Genomic DNA, 19,609 nt, shown 5'->3' with positions numbered 1-19,609 from the left:
AAAAATAATTGTATTAGTAACATCAGATCGAAAATATACTCAATTAGAGCAAACCTTGAAAGTGAAGTGTAACTTTAGCCACATCATATGCTGTGTGAAACCAACATAAGACAACTTAACTTCAAAAGTGCGGCCATAAATAAACAGATAAAATGTGGCACAGCTTGCTCTTATTGAGTATATTTTCGATCTCATGTTATAACGGTTTGTACAAGTTGCACTCTGCTCCATATGTCTCAAAACGCTGCAAATACGGTTACATATGCAAGAAAAATGTTAAAGACAAAGTTGTAGAGAATTAAATTTTCTATAAAAAATGTCCGCGACACCATATCTTCTACAGTTCAGATTTAAATTAACTTTCAGTTACTTGACCACCGGTAAAATGTCGCTTCAGCATTCTTTAGGGCTTAAACCGTTAATTATAGAGATATGGTCTCGGAGACTTTTTTAAAGGAAATTTAAATCGCTACAAATTTATTTCTAAAATTTTTCTTGTATCATTAACCGTCTTCGCAGCGTCTTGAAAATTACGGGAAGAATTTAAAATTTTAAATTTTCAATATTTTGTTTTATGTTTCTTATTATTTATTAGTATTTAGTTTTTCTCATTCTATTAAAAGTGCAAAACTCAACGTTTCTTCATTTTTTAAAAGTAGTTAGTGAATTGGTTGAATTTAAATTGATTTAAAACGATTTTTTTTGGTTCAGAAAATGTAATTTCGTCTCCTAAGTTATAGTCCTACTATAACGTATTATTGAACTGCTCAGATATCTAAACTATTGATAAGGAACCTGGAAAGTTTCGAAAAATAAGGTTGAAGGACTTTTTAAGAAATAAGCACAAATACTTGAATGATTCGTTGCTCGAAATTTGGTGGATGCGCCGGGTGAGAGTTGTGTATAAGTAAAATAAAAGCGTATGTACCATTGAACACAAAATTCGTTCTAATTTTGGCAACGGAAACGCAGTCGTAAAAGTGATTTTTTTGTGTTTACAACTTTTTAATTGAGTTACGTTCCTCACGCTCGCGAAGTTGGTTCAGTCGTCTAAAAAGCAAAACTTTTTATTCCTCGCCGTAGTAGTGACGCTGTTGTATGCACCGTAATGAACCAAGATAGCATCAAAGTGTCGCTAGTAACTGTTCATGAACAGTGGCCCCACGGTGGCGATAATGCACATTGTGTCTGTGACACTATTTGATAAAAACTTTTGTTTCCACATTAAATAACACATCACGTTGCATCAAAACGCGACCAGAAATCCCGCGATCGTTTCCTAGCGAAAATTTCAATAATGAATATCTTTGTGTCTCCGAAAGTGGCATCAATTTATAATTGAAATCGCTCTCAATGAACAAAGGGTGGTGGATGCGCCGGGAAAATTCTCTCGCAGAGAGATAATGTTTAGTTGCCGCCTGTGTCTGGAGCACTTATACGAAATTTTCATTAACAGCGACGCCTCTTTGAAACTCAAAACGGCTCCGTTTCGAGCATTTGTTGTTCCACACGCATTCCGAAAGCTAACACTGAACATGCTCATACAACCTATTTAGAAGCGAAACGTTAGAAGTTGCCAAACTAGGATGAAAATGGGAGCTATTGTGTTATTTTGTTAATTAGATAAACGTTATTGAGTTTGAAAATTAATTGACGAGCATGCAAAATCAATTTTCGAGCGTAGGGGGTGAGTCGTTAGGACACGATTGCCTCTTTAGCGATTAAGTGAGGCAAAACAGGACTATTCTAAGAGATGTTTTAAGCTCTAATGTACCTCCGCAGCTGCATGCAGATCTGCTCTATTCTTACTTTCCCGTCTAATTAAAATAATGAAATAAAACTTTACTTTTATGGGGAGTTAAATGTGTGTTCCATAAATCGTCGCGTCGCAATTTTCGACAATACTTCTGGCGCATTTGCATGTAATAACTCGCCGAATATGGAACTCTGAAAATTTTTACTACCTCTAAATAGGCAATTTACGTCGTCCCGTTATGAAAAAGGCAAGAGTCGTCGGCGTTACGGCAGGAGGGTGAAATTGCGCTTGTTTGCCGTATAATCACTGGCCCAAATTGACGAAACCAAGTGATGTTGAGATGGAATTCGTCATAATGAAAATACCCAAAAACAAAACGTCATCGGATCACGTCAATCTCGATGACAGGTGAAGCTTATTGTTTCGTCGGGATCGATAACACAAACCGAATTCGAGGATTACACCGAACGGGGCGAGCCCAACATTGTCATGCACGTCGTAAATAGGGCATTTCATCGGAGAAACAACGCAGAGTTATTTCTTCGGGGGCTAATTAAGCGGCGTCGTTGCGGCATCGAAGCGGAAATAAATGTGTTTATTTTTTTATTAGGGTACCACTTAGGAAAATTATGTCGACGCACTTAACCCCCGGTTTACGGCCGCTGCAGCAACATTGTTAAGCGGTTATTACCATTCACTTTGTTCGATCGTTAAGCGAATTACGGTCGCATTAGTGCAATTTTTACGTCATCGTGCGAGGGATAAGCAAACTATCAGTGGATTTCCCCAGCTACATGTATGGGTGCCGTTACGTGCCGCCGGTTGATTCCCTTGTCAGAGCGTTAGCATACGACACTTTGATTAAATGCGAAAATAGAATCGATTCCGGAGGATAACCAGAAAAGCGATTTTTGTAGCAAGGGTGTGGATATAATCCGTGTCAGAGACGTCGATTGGGGTGCGAGACGTAAATTCACGTCACGGAAAGGGTTAAGCCGGTTTTTGCACTTTTTTGCAGATTCTTTTACATTTCCGCCAAATCGCTGCAGCCTGCAATCTTTCATAGAATCTTGCCCCTTCGTGTCATTTTTACCTCATCTGTCTACTATCTATTTAAAAATGCAGTGTTTATTTATTTGAAAGGGTGTTATTACGTGCTTTCCCGGCGCATCCACCATTTGTGTGTTTCATAATAATCGACTAATATTTATTATTTAAATTAACAGATAATTCAAAATGCCATAATTCAACCTTGTTCCATGTCATCAAACTCAAAGTAGTGGATGTTTACCTAACACGATCGATTAATGAGTCACATAAAATTTTTAATGATTAATTCCTAAAACTACACTTCAGAATAGGAAATTTCGTTGATTCAGGTGCATGTCTTGGGGGCCATATAAAATATACTTATTTTGCAACCAGATAAGCTCCTGCAACACTTACTTAACCATTACACAACCACCTTAACCATCTATTTGCACGATCTTTTCCAAGATGATTTTTTTTGTTAAGACATGCTATTAGTAACACTAATTTACAAAAAAAAATTCTTTTACAAAGAGATAATTTAGACTGATTTTCTTTTCTGCTGCTTACTCACTGATAACTAAAATACATGTCATTTTTGTCTATGACGTCTAATTTTTTAAATATATTCACTAAACGTTTTGAAAATTGATTTCTGGTGTCTAGCTTAGCATTCGTTGTTTCTGAGACAAACTAATTGTTAAACATTTTGCTTGCGGTGATTAATTAAGCTCAAACAACGTTTGTTTTATTTGTAGTAAAATTATCCTAATAAAACCTGGGAAACTTAAGTGATCAAATGGTAAACGTTTCTGTCAAAGTCAAGTGACAAGAAGTATACTAAGGGTTTTGCCGTTTTTGTGAAAATATGTTAGTCGATTTACTGCTGGTTACAGTAAAAAAAACTGACACTATTCAGTACAAAAAAAACAAATTGTTATTTTTAATTTTTCAAAAGTTTTGAATCAATATTTTTTGTGGTGTCTTTGGCATTCGTTATTGATTAACAAATTGTTAAATATTTTATTTGCTTTAAAATATCAGGTAAATGTAACTTAAGCCCAAACAACTTTTTCTATGTTTGTGTTCAAATTATCTTAATACAACCTGAGAAGCTTAAACGATGAATATGGTGAATGTTTCCATCAAGATTTAAAGTCTTATGAAGAGAGATTTTTGGATTAAAAATATGTTATTTGTTTACTACTTGTCTACATTAAGATAAACTGACAATAATAGTACAAAAGAAGAAGCAGTCAAAAATTGTCAAATACTGATACTTTATTATGAATATTATAAAATACAGGGTGCTCAAAAACTGGCACACCAACTCAGTGGTGCGTTGTTGAGAAGCATGTGTAGATCACGGGAAAAATCTTGAAAAAATTCCTAAAGCCATATTTAAAAAAATCTGGAGCTGCAAATTTATTTTGTTAACTTCTTCAGTTTTCATAATTTTTTGATATTCTTATGTTTCGCACTAAGTAATCGTTCCCTAACTAAACGATGAATAATTATTTTTAAATTTACTAACAGACCTTAGCAGTTTTTTTAATTTAAAAAAATTGAAATTCATCAAAAAAATCACTGTCTGTAGATGTGCCAACACTGGGAACTATTTCCTAGGAAACGTTTCAAAAATAATTTATCTTTATTGTTGATCAAGTTCTATTGCGATCACGACTGTTAGACAACGTTGCCACATATCATTTTTTTTAAATTCGTTATTTATTAATAACTTCAATACAAAGAATTTTTTTACTATTTTTACCTTTATATGTAGGCAATTCACCACAACACTCTATTACTATTATAAAATATTAAAAAACTTGATGTCTTATTTTTTTTCGATTTAGAGTTAATTATTCTACCGGTACACATTGGTTTCATCTGTTTGTAAAAAATGTTATAAACTGGTGTAACTAAACTTACAAATAAAGCATAATAAAATGTTTTTACCCAGAATTTTATTAAAAACCGCCAAAGACGTAAAATACCAAACCAAAGTACCATAGTACCAAACATAAAACAAAGTTATGGTATGAGAACTGCATGTACACAAGTTGAGAAATAGGTACTTATGAAATAATACCAAAAAAAAGTTATATACTCTTTTGGGAATAGTATGAAATAAAGGGTTAGTTTATAATTATTATACAGACTTTTGTCAAAATCTAGTACGAAACGCAAGTCACCGTTAAAGAGCCCTCCGATAGTTTACGGAAATTGAGTTATATGTGGAAATTGAAAATGCAAACTTTTATATTCTGGAACTTTTTGAACTGATTGAAGGTATATTTTGAGGCGCAGACGCTGGTCTCAGTTGCCTTCAAAGTCTGAAATGGATTTTAATCCCTTTATATGTTGCTAGTATTTTATTAAAACTTAAAGAGCAAGTAAGTAAAAATTCCCGTTTTGAAGGTAGTTTTCTTGTCGTCGCTGTTGAAATAAAACCGCTTGAAATTTCGCTTGAATATCAAACTACAAGCAAAAGCAAAGTTTGAAGAAAGCTTGTCGCAGCAGTCGGCCACTTGGTCGTCGATTTGCGCACTTGTCAAAGTTCGAAATGCAATTATTGCGAAGTTTTTAGCGCGGATATCGTCTCCTCGTCAGCAATTAGATTGGCGAATAATCTCGTTCCCGACTGTAAGATTAATTGCGCTCACAATCAAATTAGGTCTTGGCATGCGAGTGTATATGTGTCCTATTCACGATACTCCTAAGTGAATTAATCCCGACAAACGCCCCGTCTCTTCGAAAACTTCACTGGAAGGAACAACTTCAATTATACACATACATATTATAAGTAGAGTGAGCCGAGATTTGAACGGATGACATAAACTTGAGCAAATTTAATTACGGACGCTTGTTTAGTCGAAAATAATTGATACGAGAAGACTGCCGCCGACTTAAATCGAAACTGTTAATTAGCTCCCGGAACCGACAATAGAAACTGAGCAAAATTATTGCAGACCACTGCGGGATTTACGCAGCTGAAACTGTTATTGACGGAGTGTGGCCGAATAGTTTGTTCGGCCGGAATTAATTGGATTCCTTATACACTATGTACGAATATTAGTGCATCGAGTGCTGCGTCACTTATTTGATTGATTTACAGCGTCCTGCACTGATACTCTCGAACATATTTATTAGAACAGATATCGTGTGCTATCCCGGCGCATCCACCATTTGTGCATTTCGCTGCGCTCTATAATTACCAATTATTTAAATTAACGAATAATTTTAAATAATTGAAGATTAAAGTAGTGGATGAGTCGAGAGTAGGTTGCGAGAAATGTTCAAAGTCAAACAAATAGACGAAATTATTCAGAGAAATGACGAACCACCATTCCACTGCGGGATTCGGCAACTGAAACTGCCATTGACGGAGCGTGGCCGAATAGTTTGTTCGTCCGGAATTAATTGGATTCCTTATACACTACGTACGAATATTAGTGCACTTGGCATGTGTGAGTGCGAATGTTTCGGTTAGAGTTCACGTCAGTTATTTGAGTGATTTAGGGCTTTTCATACTACTCCTCTCGGATTAAAGCTCAGCTTAATTTATATCAGACGCTCGAGGGAAACACGTGCAATGTACACCCGACCAAGCTCCGAGACACTCGTTCCGCGCTTTTCTCTACTCTACTAATTACTAAACGAAACTTATCCAACAAGAAACTCTCATTAAAATGATAATCTAAAATCGGCAAAAAATCCCGCTTGATTAATGAAAGTCATTGTTCGTTACAAAACACAGAGAACACAAAACAGCGACAGAGAGAGAGAGTTCCACATCCATGCGAACAAAAACTACAATCAAAAAAATTCAGTCGTACCAATTGACCCAACCAAGCACTCGAGGGAACCGAGGATGAGGCAAGTCACGGCTTACCTAGAATGTTCATATCTCGACCGTAGAACACTAGATGTCGGACTGGTTCTCGGCACGCTAGTGTTTTGTTCCGCACTGCGTGTTACGTCACTCGTCCCCACCCCCGAAAAACCGGAACGAGAAGGGACGCGAGAGTGGGGGGAACGATATTTTAGGTTAGCGGAGCTTTCTCGGCTAAGTGGTGCATTTCTATTTTATACTATTTCGCGAGGTGGGGGGAGGAGTGGGGGCAAGACCGGTTTAGGACCACTATACAACTTTTGCTCGCGTGTCGTGGGAGGTATTATGAATAAGCACACAAAGTCATCACGATTGGCCGAAGATGTGTCGGTTGTTGACTTTTACGCGTTTTAATTTTTAATCCGGTGTAATTTATACGCAGGACGGGACGTCCTGAAGCCCTTAAACCCTCGTAAAATCTTTATTTATCGCGCGATCTTTTCCCCTATTCAAAACTGCGGTGTTACGTGATGGGGCGGAATTAACACTTTGGAAATAGAACAATTTTTAAGCCGACTTAAGAAATCCCGGATTTGATTATTTATTTAAAGGGCTCTCCGGGTTTGTTCATAATTCAGAAGCGAGTTACCGAACAAAAATTACACTCGCATGTTTAAGGTTTATCAAGAGCGTAATTTATAAACCTCCATCATACATCAGTGGTGGAAGGTAAATTAAGCAAAAGAACAAGTAATTCGCATGTAACTCGACGATATTTCACGACAGAGTTCAAAATCGCACCCCTCTTGAATCCCTTAGTTACAGGCAGTAAAATCACGATTCATCTTAGAGTTTCCGATGGGCGGCCATTTGAATTTCAAAACGTTTTCATTCGGCGTAAGAGCTTTCCTGACTAAATCACTGCTCATGGGCATTACGAACCGTCCCAGAAGTATACAAATACTCGAATTAAACGGAAAATCAACACTAGCGGTAATAATTCAAAGAGTGGGCTTTTTTCGTACGAGAATGTTATAGATAATGGCGCGGGCTCGGCTTACACGGCAATTGCATTTGGGTCAAAAGTGGATTAGATTAGCGTTTGGATTTTGCAATTTTTTATCCTTCGTATACCATCACATGTCACGGGTTCACCCCTGTTTTGATTTATGGCCTCGGCAAAAACGCGCCGCGAGGAAAATTAAAATTGGCGCAGTCGGTAGGTTCAAGTGTCTTTCTTGGCTTATAGTTCGTGTCGGGCTTATGACGCCCTGTGGCGTTTTAAAACGTCCCTTAATTAATTCCACTAGTGGAATAAAGCGTGACGGCTCGTTCCGATAAGGATATGGAAGGAAATTAGATATAATGCAGTCCTTTTTCTTTTATATTTTTTGCCCTCTCGTGAGGAAAGTTCGCACACGGGTCGTGGCTTTTTCCCTCCACGGAACGGCTTTTCATTCCGATTGCATCTAGATTAAGGTGGCCATTTGCGGCGGAAATATATCTAAGTGCCGTTACATCGTGAATAAGGCATCCTCTCGACACCGAAAATACATTTTGCGCGTCGTTCCCTCGGTCAAATAATACGTGCCGCTGTAAAGTGGTCGCGCGCTCATCCCGACCATTCTTTAAGATAATGCATCGGCAATGATTTAAGATTAGGAGAAATGGAGCGTGCCTAGATTATTCGAATCGACGATTTATTATTTTCATGTGCGCAGGAACGGCCGAGATTTATGCGTTCACTTTTTCCGACCTCGAAGAAGTTAATTGAGGCGGCGGCCGATAATCCGTCATATTCGGTCATATCTACTAAATTGACTTTCTTTCCTCCGGATCAGATTAGACGGATGGCTTGCTTGAAACGGCCTTATGACAGATTGTATCGTTGAGACGAAAAGCTGTTCATTGTCTTAGCGGACTTGAATCTCGACCTCTACGGGCATATTGTTAAGCCCTTTTTGCGGATCGCCAGTTCAGACCAAGATGCGGAACTATAATGAACTTCGGCACAATCTAATATGTATTGAAGATTAACTCGACAGGGCCTCTATACGGGATTAATCAACTCGAGTGTCTTGGAACTTGAAACGGGAGACCCTTGATAATGACTGAAACCGTGCCACACTTCGCCGAACGAATTTCCAAGTCCAATTTTCAGCTCAAACTATTTGTTGCCATTCGTCTTTTCATAAAAATAACATTAAATTTAATTCAAACTTAAGCCTCGAATTTATTTATTACAAAATTAGGGTGTTCCGTCTAGTTTTAGTAGTTTTAGTAGTACTAATAATGATAATCTTCTGAAAATTTGTATACAAATACGAGTATATATACTCTTAGGTTCTGCTCAATGAAAATATTTTCAAGATGGTGACATTTCCGGTTATACCGGAAGTCGCTCTCAACTTTCTTATTTTAAATGGGAAACTATATTTTTTAATGCGTTTTTGTATTACTTTAGGAGAGTGTTCATAAGCTGTCCCTATACCTAAATTTAGCCCTTTACGAAATAGTTACAAATTTTTTTTAATTCGCACCTTCCAGTTCAGCAATCCATAACCTCCCCATTTTGAAAAATTTGAAAATATTTTTAAGCTCATTTAAAACAGGAAGCCTAAATCTGTCCTTTGGTGTTTTCAAATTTCTAAAAAAGAATAACAAACCCCAATTGTTTAAAGTTAAGTTTGCAGAACTTTAAGCAACCGTAACTCAATTTTTTCAAATGCAATAAGTTTAATTTTATTAAGTCGTGGGAATTTAATTCTGCATCGATCTGAATTAGCATTCCCTATACTTATGTTTAATAGTTTTCAAGTTACAATAACTTTTTGTTGGGATTGAGAAATTCATTAGCCATAAGCCTTTTCTCATAGGCTGCCATGGAAACGAGAGAAAAAATGTGAGAAATTAGTATTTTAAACCAACATTCAATGAATTTATTTTGTTTTTACAGGACGGACGACACAATTTTGAACAGAGTTTATTGTTTGTTTAATCAGAAATGTTTTTATGGCAAACTATGCAAAAATAACTGTGGTTAGTAAGAAATTTTCTACAATGTCAAGAAAATCAATATAAATTGAAAATTATCACAGGTAGGTATAGGGAATGCTAATACAGATCGATGCAGAAAAAATTCTCCAACTAGTAAAATAAAAATTGGGACATTCCATTTAAAAAATTATGTTATGGGTACTTGATGTTGTTCAAACTTAACCTTAAAATTTTTGAGTTTATTAACGTCTTTTTCACTTTTTAAAGCACTGGAGAACATATATAGGCTTTCCTTTTTAATTCGTCAAATATGATTTCGAAATCTCTAAAACTAAGTGACAGATGCAAATCCAAAAATTTTCAAAAAATCTTAAATATCTTGAAAATGGTTAAACTTAGGTATAGGAAAAACTAATAAAAACAACCTTAAAATAAAATAACTAATCCAAAAACGCAATAAAAAACCTAGATTTCCATTTAAAATAAGAAAGTTGGTAACGACTTCCGGTATAAGCGGTGCCACCACCTTGAAAATATTTTCATTGAACAGCACCAACTTTCAAATAAATATCTTTCTTAAAACTTTCAATACTTCTAATGTGAGGTTTAGACGGAACAGCTGTATATTATCGTGTGCTATCCCGGCGCATCCACCATTTGTACATTTCATCGCAGTCGATAATTATCCATTATTTAAATTAACGGATAATTCAAATGCTCAGTTCTACCATACTTGGCGTCATAAAAGGTTAAAATAGTGAATGATTCATGTCTCACGAAAATTTTAATGATCATTCCCTAAATCTGAGAGACGAGAGTAGTTTTCAAGAACAACCTTGACATAGGATAAATGTTCAAAGTCAAACAGACGACATTATTCAGATTCACTGCGGAATTTAGACAACTGGAAGTGATATTGACGGAGCGGGCGCCTTTATCTTAGATAAATGAAGAAGAAACAACATAATTTTGATAGATTTAAAAGGAGTACTTTAGACGGCGAAACTTCATATTGTTTCATTGGCATTCGTTCGCGCGACTGGAGCGAGCGCTCGCACTGCGCTCGCGGTCATTCTTGGCGTTCTTTCATTAATCACAAGTGTCGGAAAAGTTGCAGCTTATCGCCCTCGTTTCATCTTAATTCATCATTGTTTCGGCCCGTGGTTCAGTTATCTGCTTCCATTTGTCACGTCCGGAAAACTCGCGCTCGTTAAATATTTAAACCGTAACCTCAACAATCCCCTTTCTGTCCAGTAGTCATTTGTAGCATTCCATTGTTTCGTCCGGATCAAATTTAAAATGTGTCAATTGCGATGGTGGCTCGTTTATCTGCAGGAAATCTGCAAGTCAACGAAGCGAACGTTGAATTATGTATATGTAAACGTTTAATGGATCGCGGGCACTTGATGGATTTATAGATAGATTGTTGAATCGCATTCGGACGTTCTTCTGGATCATGAAAATGTATGTTTCTCGGCCTCTCGCACGTTTCTTATTCATCTTATTCGTTCTTATCGCGCGAATACGAAACAAAGCGCCCGGTTTTAATTCAAACGATATGTGTGTTTGTGTGTATCGAACGTGTGAAATATCGCGATCGAGGCATTAGCAAAATCGAAACCTATTATCTGTTTGATTTATTCGAGGTGATACTTTAGTGGCGCGTGCGCCGCTTATTAAAACCTGAATCCTTTATAATCTTGACACACTGGGGTTATGTAAATTAAACGATTTAGTTATCCATCCGACCCGTGTCCTTAACGCTCGCCGCGTCTGAACATAGTTTAACAACGTTTTCAACTATAATTGGATCAGATGGGCCCCATATTCGCTCATACCTACACCGAACGCTCATCAGGAGATGATTAATTAACGCGGCGCCAAAGTCGCGAAGAAACACTAACCACGACGTCAACTCCACCACAGTCCTAGTTATTTAAAGACGACTCAAATTGGAGAGCACAACTATAGCTCCATTTTCATAAAATTAACTAACTTGTGGTCCCATTCTCTAACTTCGGTTACTATGTTATTGCTCTATTACTGTAAAAATTACAGCTGTTATTTAAATCCGTATTCCGTAAACTCTGTTAGCAATATTTCTACGGTAACATTCTCTGTTAAATAACAACGGCAAAAATCTCGCCATAAACTAACAGTGACAGTGACAGATCGTGAAGTTTTGCAGTGTTTTACCAAATTAACAAGAAATTACATTAAAAATGTGATAAGTGGGATAACACTAGAAGCTTAGAATCAAACAATTCGACCTTTGGTTTTTGAAGTAATAGAAAACAAAGAAAGGGGATAAGATCGATCTTGGAAAAAATCAACTGGTATAATTATCCATAATGTTGCAAAGGTAATCTTTGGCAACCCTAAGGGGCAATGAACACAAGTTAAAATGCGTCAGGAACCAAAATTTGTATAAATAAAAAATTTAACCTGTGTACTCTTCATTTTGGAAACAGTATTCCGTGAAAATAAAACATAGATTTTTAAATTTGTGTTATTTATAAATAACATTTTTTGTCTTTCAATAGATATTTCGTTTTTGAAAATTCTGTTTCGCCCTTTTACTTTGCGTATAAGTTTTGTTCGGCACAGAATAAAATAATTTGATTTCAATTTAATTACCTAATCCGACACGAGATCCCACATGAATTGTCTCAAAACAAAAAATGTGATTTTTTTCAATAAAGAAGGATTTTCTTTGCCTTGATCTGCACTCGCCTTCTGCTCTCACTTTTTTTTAACACTCTAGTGGAACTTTTTGCGATACCAAGATCAAAATGATAATTTTAAGAAAATTTTTTGACATTTTCGAATACAATTCGGAAGTAAAGTTACCGTTGGGGGCGCCACTGAGCTAGGTCGAAAACAGTAACCATAAATGGCGGGAAAATGTTTATTCGGATATTTTGAGCATTGTACGAATTTTGAGCCTTCACAATTATTGCATTGCCTATGCGGAATGACTATTGTGTCTTTGGTGCAAGGAACAAATGTTGACAAATTAGAGATGAGGAGGAAAACACGAATAACGAATGACTGTTTGGTTCACTTTCTTTATTGGAAAATTATTACAAAGACATTGAAAAGCCTACCTTTTGGCATAATTTACGTTTAAGTATATTAGCAGTTGTTAATCTTTATTGTAGTTTTGTTGATTTATCGAAGTATTTCATGATTTTATTAGTGGAAAAATTCTAACCTAAAATTCACAAACTTCACTAATTTATTGGTTTCTTGAGCCCAACTTAAGTTCGCTGTGATCCATTACTTATAATCTTTAATTATACAAGTGTTTGATAACACTTTGTAATGAAAATTTAAATCTTTTTCACTTTTTATCCACTTTCAAATTCCAACAATAAACACTTTATACCACGAAAAACCACAGAACCAAAGTGAACGCTAGTATTTACCACCACGTCTTTTAAAGTGATTCTCTCTAATGTAAGCAATTAACACTATACACGCAAAATTGTTAAACAATTCATTAAATGTCAATTAAATGTGGAATTACGAAAATTTCGTTACTGTTTTCGACATAGTTCAAAAGTCATCACCAGAGGGCGTCTAGTTAATTTTATTTCCGAATATTTAGATCAAGTAGTAAGCCATACGTCAAAATCGACTTCCATTATCTCTAAAATTATATTTTCGAACAAATGGGAACTCTTACCCTTATTTTAACAGTGTTAGAAAATCGCAAATTAGACAGCTCTGTTAGGCGGCATTATTGCTAACATTCTATAAACGTAACAATGTAATAGAGATAGTTAGAGAATAATTTCAAATTTTTTTGGGTTGTTTTTGACACCAAGACTGCAAATCTAAATCGCAAGGACGTGGCATAAATTTCGGACTTCAAGAGTAACAAATGTATGCTCGAGTTTGTAACCACTGCAAATATCTCTGTTGCAAACCTATTTGGATGTTAAAACAATTATTTATGTATCAAGGGAATAAAGTAGTTCTACATTCAAAACATGAACTTAAGCAATGCAATATTTAGTTTAAATGTGGTTGTATGGGTGCTCCGTTTGCGCAAATTAGCGTAAAATTGCTCAGTTTTTTGCATGGTGCCAGCATTGTATCGCTTTATTCGATTTCGGAAACTTTTTGCGGAAGCATTTCGAGTTCTTAACAGTGTTCGAATTTCATTTGCGTAGTTCTCGGAGCTGAAGTTACAAGTGTTCCGGTAAGGCCTTTTACAGTCTTCTTACGAATCCAATTATACGCATCTCGTTGCCGCCGCTTACGTTGAAAATTCTATGAGAAGCTTTTAATGTAATAATGTGCGCGTTAAGAAAATATCGCTGTAAAACATGAATTCGTAGTTACCGGCTTTATTATGAATGTAACATCGTTAAGTTGGTACGAATGCGATACGTGGCATTTGATGTCGATTAGCCCGCGTTTGGCTCGGGATGAGCCCTGTGTTTTGTTATCGATTCGGTTCAAGCGGCCGAAATTCGGCGGTTCGATAACGCAACGGGGACATTTTTGGACGGATGCCAAGACGAAAACGAAGAGTTCGGTGCGGTTTACATGGGGGTAGAGTAGCGATCTCTTGACCCACTTCGGCTCGAAATGATTTATTCGACGAAGAAACAACCGAACAGGAGAAAATCTATTGTTCTCTGGCGTGGTAAAGGTTCGATCCTGAGGGAAAACGGCACGAGCAAGGCTTCCGTCTAATTGCGTCCCGGTTATTATTAAGGGACGCCAAACGCAAAGCGGCCAATTTGGAACTGCATTTTTAGAGCAACACTGCCAGGATTACTTGCAGAAGCAAGAGAATTACTCCCACAGTAGTTTATTATTAATTAATTGGAAGGCAAGTTTATTGTTGTTCAATCATTTGTTCCGTCTACGGAGAACTATATCTTAGGAGACGAAATGAGATACAAAATCGTTGGATTTTCTGAACCCAAAGAAATAGTACCGTAGAGTGAACATGAGGGCGCTTGGAACGCTATACCGTCTCAGCGCCAAATCGTTTTAAATTAATTTAAATCCAACCAATTCGCTAATTACTTGGAAAAAATGCTGAAATGTTGAACTTTGCACTCTTAACAGACTTAAAAAAGCGGACAACTAAAATTTTCATAAGAAACGTGAAAAAAAAATTATTAAAAATTTAAAATTTGTATGTCGTCCCGTATTTTTCAAGACGGTGCGAATAGGGTTAAAGATACAAGAAAAATGTTACAAGGAAATTCGTAAAAAATTTAGCTTCCGTTAAAAAAGTTCGCGAAACAGTATCTATCGTAAAGGATTTACGGCCCAAAGACGTTCAAAGACGCTAAAGCGACAAATTCGTTTCATTTGACGTTTCACGGTAGAAGATAAAATATGGTGTCTCGGCATTTTTTGTAGGAAATTTAATTCTCTACGATTTTGTTCTTTACACTTTTTTTGTATCTTCAACAGTATTCCCAGCGTTTTGATAAATATGCGACGGTACGCAAAGAATTATCGCTTAGAATTATCAGTTTGCCTTCCACCTTATATTTATGCGAACGCTGTCAATATGCTTCAAGATACAAAAAAATGTTTTAGGAACAAAGTTGTAGAGAATTAAATTTTCTTCAAAAAAGTTCGTGATACCATATTTCTATCTTCAACGGTTTGGCTATAAATAAACTTTCCATTACTTGACCACCGGCAAAATGAAGCAAATCCGTCGTTTGAGCGTCTTTGAACGACTTTCTGGCCTAAATGGTTGAAGATAAGCATGTGATCTCGCAGACTTTTTTGTAGGAAATTTTGTTCTCTAAAACTTTCTTCCTAACATCTTTTTTGAATATGTAACCGTATTCGTAGCGATTTGAAAAATTGTGACAGAAAACACATTGGTAAAAGTTCGAATTTTTTTTGAATATAGTTTAGGAAAAAAAATTGCGTTATGTTTATGCCTTAGTATTGAGAATTTAATGCTCTATCTGTCGTTATTATTTTTGTTTGTTATGTGTTAACCGCGTTATACAAATACAACCATTTTTTCAAATTCATTGCACGGAAAACTTAGACGGTAATGGAACAACTGCGCTCTCTAGCGACAATAACCGAACTATCGAGGACGGGACTTTTATTGTATGTCGTTTCTAATCCTAACCTTTACATATCCGTAGCTTTGTTCCAATTTTAACTAGGTATTCACACTTACATTCTATTTTTGATATTTTTCAAACTCTTAGGTGAGTACCTATCTAGACACGATCACAACAGGGAAACAAATCCTTTAATTTCCATACAATTTGTTTATTGGTTCAAGAAACTGAAACGCAAATAAATATCGCAATATAAGGGAAGGGCTAACGATGTTTTAGTTTAAACTTTTTCTTCCTTCACTGACTTAATTTATTTTAAGTAGGTAAAAAATAAGCAATGTTGGTCTCAATTTTATTCCTTACCACATCTTAACCAAAACTGGATTAGTTCTAAGAAAGATATGAAAAATGAAATTAAAAAAAATCCTTCTAAAAGTGTTATAAAAACGAAACAGGGATTAATGTCTGAATCTCGTCCCGATTAAGCACATCTGGGACAACCCAGGAATAAAAATTAGAACCCACGAAAATCCTCGAAGGACTTTACAAGAAGTCTTTTGCAGATTGTAAGAAAATAGGTTCTTAAAAAACTATTTTATGTCAGTGCCTATAAAAAACTTCCACATTCAAATATACTTTTCAAAAAATATTAAATTTTAGTTATTATCCCTTAATTTTGCGGCGAAGTGTGATAAGATAGAGGTGTACGTAAGACAAGTTAAGGCCCCGACTTTTAAAGTCTTGATCTAGGCCTTGAAAATCTTGAGATATACGGTCTTGAACTTACTCTCGAAAAGTCTGAAGCTATTTAGTCTTCTTTTGGGTTTGGACACTATCTTTTGGCAAGACCTTAACTTTTAACAAGAAGATTTTAACATAATTGCCGTGTTGCCCTTTTTAACTAAAATAGAACATGAAAGTCTTGTCAACATTTGACCTCATTAGCATAGGTTTGTCCTAGATTTCTTCAAGAAACTGGCATCTTACCTCGGTTTTGATGTGGATTACAAGACAAGGCTTTTTATCTCTTGCCTATATGAGAATCTCAACGAAAATGCGCCACATATTTAAACCGCCTAATAAAAAATGTCTTCAAAAACGACTCAACAGGGCTTAAAATTTTCAAAAACTCAACAGGAATTCTGGTGGTCAAAATTTAACACATAGAGAAAATTCATTATTCGATGGACTTTTAATTTAATTCGATCTAAAAAATAGATGCATTAGGCCAAAGCAACTAATTGCAATTGTAATTGATTACAAGTTCTCAGACGTAACTAAAATTAATTATGTTGTGAAGTACTTTCGCACTTGTGAAAAATAGTTTCTTGTGACCCGGCGCATCCACCATTTATGTTTGTCTGAAACATGGTTAGCTGGCGCATCCAGCGAATTCTCTCCACTTCGTTAAATACAGTGATACCAATTAAAGCCATCTTGGTTGTTTTGTCGGTGCGGTTGCACAGATGCAACCGAAGCGTCACCTTCCTAAAGCGAATTCGATGCATTTTCGTCGTAGCAACACGACCGAGTTATCTTCGACGTTTCGGGAGTGTTATTAGCACAAAAGCAGCAATCCCGACCGTCAATAAATGCATCCTGGCATGAAAAATGCATTAACGCGTGCTAGCCGTTGATAAACAGATTATCGCAGGATCGGGGTATTGTTGTGTGCAGAAACCATAAGAGGGAGGGTTGCGCGACCGCGTATTTCACCATGAAAAATCGTATTTGGCCACAGTGACATGCGGAATAGGTTTAATAAATGGCCTCGTACGGTTTTGATCGAGCGGAAGAATTAAAATCGGGCTTTTCGCCGTGCGTCGCCTAATAATACATCATTGATGATTTTTTCCATCGAAATTATCGATTTGGCGACGACAGAGAACAGTTGCACGTCAAGTCCCCGGTGGGTAAAGTCGGCGAATCGTAAATTACCGGTTTTATGGGACCTATTTAAATTTTCGGGGGAGTACCGGATCTACGTGCCCGCGAATCCGACGTTTGTTTTATTCCAGCGACGCTTACTACAAATAAATTTCAGCTACGTGAGAAATATCACGTCCTTGTAGCGAATCTGATTTTATTGTATTTGCTTTAGTTTGCGACGAATGGAGAGGACCGGTGGAACTACTTACGTAAACCGCACACAGCTAACTTCTGACGAATAAAATGCGATTCGCTGTTTTTCTTTATGCAGAGTTTACGTGACCGCTGCTTCAGCTCTCTGTTACCATTGAACCGTGTTTAATTGCACAGTTAAACGATTAAAGCGTCCATGTATGACAAACACGTTACGATGATTTGTCCAAAACCGATCAGATGAAATTAAAGCCGTAATCTGGCGAGTGCACATCAATGAATCGGACGATTCAAAACCTGAAAGGTTGGACTTATTTCCACCGATTAGTGTCGGACTTCGCTCTTCATTGAAAGCCCCAGCCCGCAACGTCAAAACGTGAAGAAAAATGTTTGTACAATTCACAAAATCGGTCCAAGAAAAAAATTGTGGTTAAAAACAACTGTTCATTACTTATGAATGATTTATGGAATTAAGGCTCTCTTAACCTTGACAGTTAGCTGCAATGATAAATTTCTTTATAATTCGAGTGCATAGAGCAAACAAGTTAACAAAAAGATTAGAAATTGTAGAAATGATGTATTTCTCTTTGTTTAGAGAAATTATTTGACAAATTGGTTCGGCTGAGTATTTCCCAGAAGCAATATAATAGACTCACTCCAACGAAAGCAAAAGATAAATTGTTTCTAACAGTAGATTTCTCGGAGCAAGCGAATAAATTCGTAATAGACTCGTAAAATCCACACTAATTAAAAATTTAATTCGTAACTTAGTGAAATACAGGAGTAGTGCGCGAATAAATTGTGACAGCTGGTGAAGAATTACATACTCTATGGAGATTATAACAGAAAAATACATGAAAATGTCTTCTAATGTTGTTTCAATAAATAATAACTTAATAAAGACTAGCAGTGGTTACATATATACAGTGTTTAAGGAAAAGGTTGGAACAAAGAGGAATCAGAATTTAAAAACACCGTTTAAAAGTTAGAGGATGCCAAAGTTCATGAATTATTTTCGTTTTCCTTGAATACAATCTTAATGGAATCATCAATTTTTTTCTTATACGCATTAATAAAGCAACCATTCATTTTAACGGACTCTCTGCACACATGTCTAGATTTTAGTTTCAGTTTTTATGAACACTATCAGTAAAAGTGAGTTTTTCTTTTTAGGAACTTATAAGCTGTCTGTAAAAAACTGTAAAAACGCCAAAGTCGCATTTTACCAAATTATTTTTTTTTATAAAATTGATAAAATTGTAAAATTTTTAAAGTGCATAAATAATTATTACAGCAACTAATACTGAGAGAAAATGCAACGTTGGCGTTTATATAGTTTTGAAACAGTTAATAGAAATATACAAAGTGTTTGCAAAAGAAGAAATACAAATTAATGACGAACGGGACACAAAAAAGACCTCAAATTTTTATCGTTAAACTTTCGTGTTAAAATTCTGTTAATTTAAAATGCACTAATTCCAACAGTTATTTTTGATATAAAAGATGGAACTTGATGGAATTTTTGAAACCACGAAATCTTAGAACAAGGCAATGTGTAACAAGTTCTGATTCGTTTACTTTTTGAGTCCACATGACGGACAGGACAAAAAAATCTTGTGTCTCACAGAGTTTTAAATTATTAAAGACTTTAACAATATCAAAATTAGACAGTGGAGATTAAAAATTATTGGTCTTGTTTTAGGACGTAAGAAATAAAAACAACATGTAAAATATTTGCAATAACGGACGGGACAGACAAATTCACTAAGATAAAAAAGTAACATCACAAATTTACAAATTTTCGAAATTATCAAAAAAACACTCGTCAACTTCAGTTGTTTACAACAA

General features: G+C 35.9%; 1 protein-coding gene across 6 annotated transcripts in view; it reads right to left on the bottom strand.

Annotated features, from left to right (window-relative positions):
• Positions 1–19,609, bottom strand: part of cpx (complexin) — a 148,578-nt gene that overhangs the window by 28,220 nt on the left and 100,749 nt on the right. The window contains exon 1 of one of the 6 annotated variants that reach the window (XM_008201694.3): positions 6,681–6,834. The exons of 4 other annotated variants lie outside the window; for them this stretch is intronic. In XM_008201694.3, the coding sequence (XP_008199916.1) occupies positions 6,681–6,693 (13 nt within the window). In that variant the 5' untranslated portion in view covers positions 6,694–6,834. Of the gene's footprint in view, positions 1–6,624; positions 6,835–19,609 lie in introns of those variants that run through there. One more of the 6 variants, XM_015983538.2, reaches the window with a different exon arrangement.

This window comes from Tribolium castaneum, chromosome 2, assembly GCF_031307605.1.
Source record: "Tribolium castaneum strain GA2 chromosome 2, icTriCast1.1, whole genome shotgun sequence".
NCBI lineage: Eukaryota > Metazoa > Arthropoda > Insecta > Coleoptera > Tenebrionidae > Tribolium > Tribolium castaneum.
Note: the sequence above shows the minus strand (reverse complement) of the source record. Positions and strands in the feature narration are given on the sequence as shown.